Source organism: Triticum dicoccoides, chromosome 3B (assembly GCF_002162155.2).
Source record: "Triticum dicoccoides isolate Atlit2015 ecotype Zavitan chromosome 3B, WEW_v2.0, whole genome shotgun sequence".
NCBI classification, from domain to species: Eukaryota; Viridiplantae; Streptophyta; class Magnoliopsida; order Poales; family Poaceae; genus Triticum; species Triticum dicoccoides.
In genome coordinates, this window is record NC_041385.1 from 714,905,932 (window position 1) to 714,907,856 (window position 1,925).

A 1,925-nucleotide genomic window follows, 5' to 3' on the forward strand; every position below is an offset into this window, starting at 1 on the left:
TCCGCCGATGTGGATTGGGACCCTCTCGTGACGCGCCCCACGGGGAATCTCTCCTGGCATGTTCTCCACGCAAGAAATGACACTAGTGCTCTAGGAAAGAACATCAGTGCTCAGAAAAGGTTTTTTCTGCGACACTAAAAAAGGTTTAAAATAGATTTTTTTTTCTATTGTTTTATTTTTTATTGGTTTGTGGAATTCTTTTCCATTGTTTTATTTGTTATTCAGGCGGGTGCACGTGATCTCGAGAGCCACCCTCAGTTCGTAGAAAAGAAGTCAGAGAGAGACGAAAGGAAAAAAAGGAGAATTTCGTTTCGTAGCCAAAGCAAGGTCACGCGCGCTGCACGCATCAGTAGTAGTAGTATGCATCAGTCATCAGGTCAACGTTCAACCCTCTGCAGTCAAGCAGTCGCCCAAGTGGATTTAAATAATTCTGCTATGCGACCGATCCTACCCATTTTCTCTCATTTAAAATCAGCATTAGCATCCCTTTCCGTTTTGCGGCTGGGTAGCACTACTGCGGCAAACACATGTCCTATATTCTCATTTGACCAGCCCACACGTCTTCCTCCACTATATAACCCGCCGTTCTCCCCGTCTCCTCGTCTCATCCGAACTTCCACCTGCACCAACAAACGACAACAACAACAACATACTCAAGCTCACTCTCGAGTCTATGGATCACTTCGATTCCTTCGGGTCGACGGGCATGGACGCCGTCTGGATGGGGTCTTGTGGCTGGCCGGCGGCCGCGGCGACGACGGGCGGGGAGCAAGAGGCGGTGGACCTCCGGAGGGGGCCGTGGACGATGGAGGAGGACGCGCTCCTGGCCGGCCACATCGCCGCGCACGGCGAGGGCCGGTGGAACGAGCTTGCCTGCGCCGCGGGGCTGAGGCGCACGGGGAAGAGCTGCCGGCTCCGGTGGCTCAACTACCTCCGCCCCGACGTCCGCCGCGGCGATTTCACCCCGCAGGAGCAGCTGCTCATCCTGGAGCTCCACTTCCGGTGGGGCAGCCGCTGGTCCAGGATCGCGCGGGAGATGCCGGGCCGGACGGACAATGAGATCAAGAATTACTGGCGGACCAGGGTGCAGAAGCACGCCAAGCAGCTCAAGTGCGACGTCGACAGCCGGCAGTTCCGGGACGTCATGCGCCACCTCTGGATGCCGCGCCTCGTCGAGAGGATCCAGGCCGCCACCGCCATGCCGGCGCCGAGCCTGGAGCACGCGGCGTCGCCCGTGTACCCTCTTAGTGTCGCGCCGGCTTGCCGTGGCGGCGTCGGCATGTGCCATTCTCCTGAAACTTCGACGGTGACCACGTCGAGCACGGCTGGTTCATCGGTGTCTCTTGAGGTGCATTTCCCGTCGAACCAGCTTGTCTTGACGGCCGGCAGTGGGACGAACTGGTCAGGCTCAGGCAGCGAGCAGTGCGGCAGCGGCAGCGCGAGGAGCGAAGACATGTTCGACGGGAGCTGGTCGGAGCTCCTCGCTCGTGCGTGCGATGACGGCGCGGACTCTGTGGTGTTCCCGGACTTCGAATTAGGAGAATCCAGAGACGACAAGTGGAGCCTGGAAGACATATGGTTACAACACCAGTACTGAACTACTGATCAATTAGAAGTGCTGTGCTACGTCAGCTACCTCGATTTTATTAACGACCAGATTTATTGTAGTATGATCTGTTTGATTGCTAATCAACACAGTTAACAAAATGGAAGGGTGCTCTGAATTCTGATATATGCCTCCTTGTACGGTCAATGGTAGTAATACGAATTAACATAGGACCATTAATTTCAGAAAAGAAACTTGGGAGAGTTCACTGAAATTTGAAATGTTTCGGTCAGTCCAGTAGTACGTGTTTTTTAAGCCCAAACCTATTGTTCTACGGCGTTTTCATTAATATAAATCAAACAAGTGTGATATGTACAAA

The 1,925-nt window shown here is 54.1% G+C and overlaps 1 protein-coding gene across 1 annotated transcript; it reads left to right on the plus strand.

Moving 5' to 3' along the window:
* The first annotated feature begins 676 nt into the window (after positions 1–676).
* On the plus strand, positions 677–1,641 carry LOC119281944 (transcription factor MYB2-like). Its single transcript, XM_037562335.1, has one exon. It carries the CDS (start codon positions 707–709, stop codon positions 1,595–1,597), a length of 891 nt encoding a protein of 296 aa, XP_037418232.1. The 5' UTR covers positions 677–706; the 3' UTR covers positions 1,598–1,641.
* Positions 1,642–1,925: the final 284 nt, after the last annotated feature.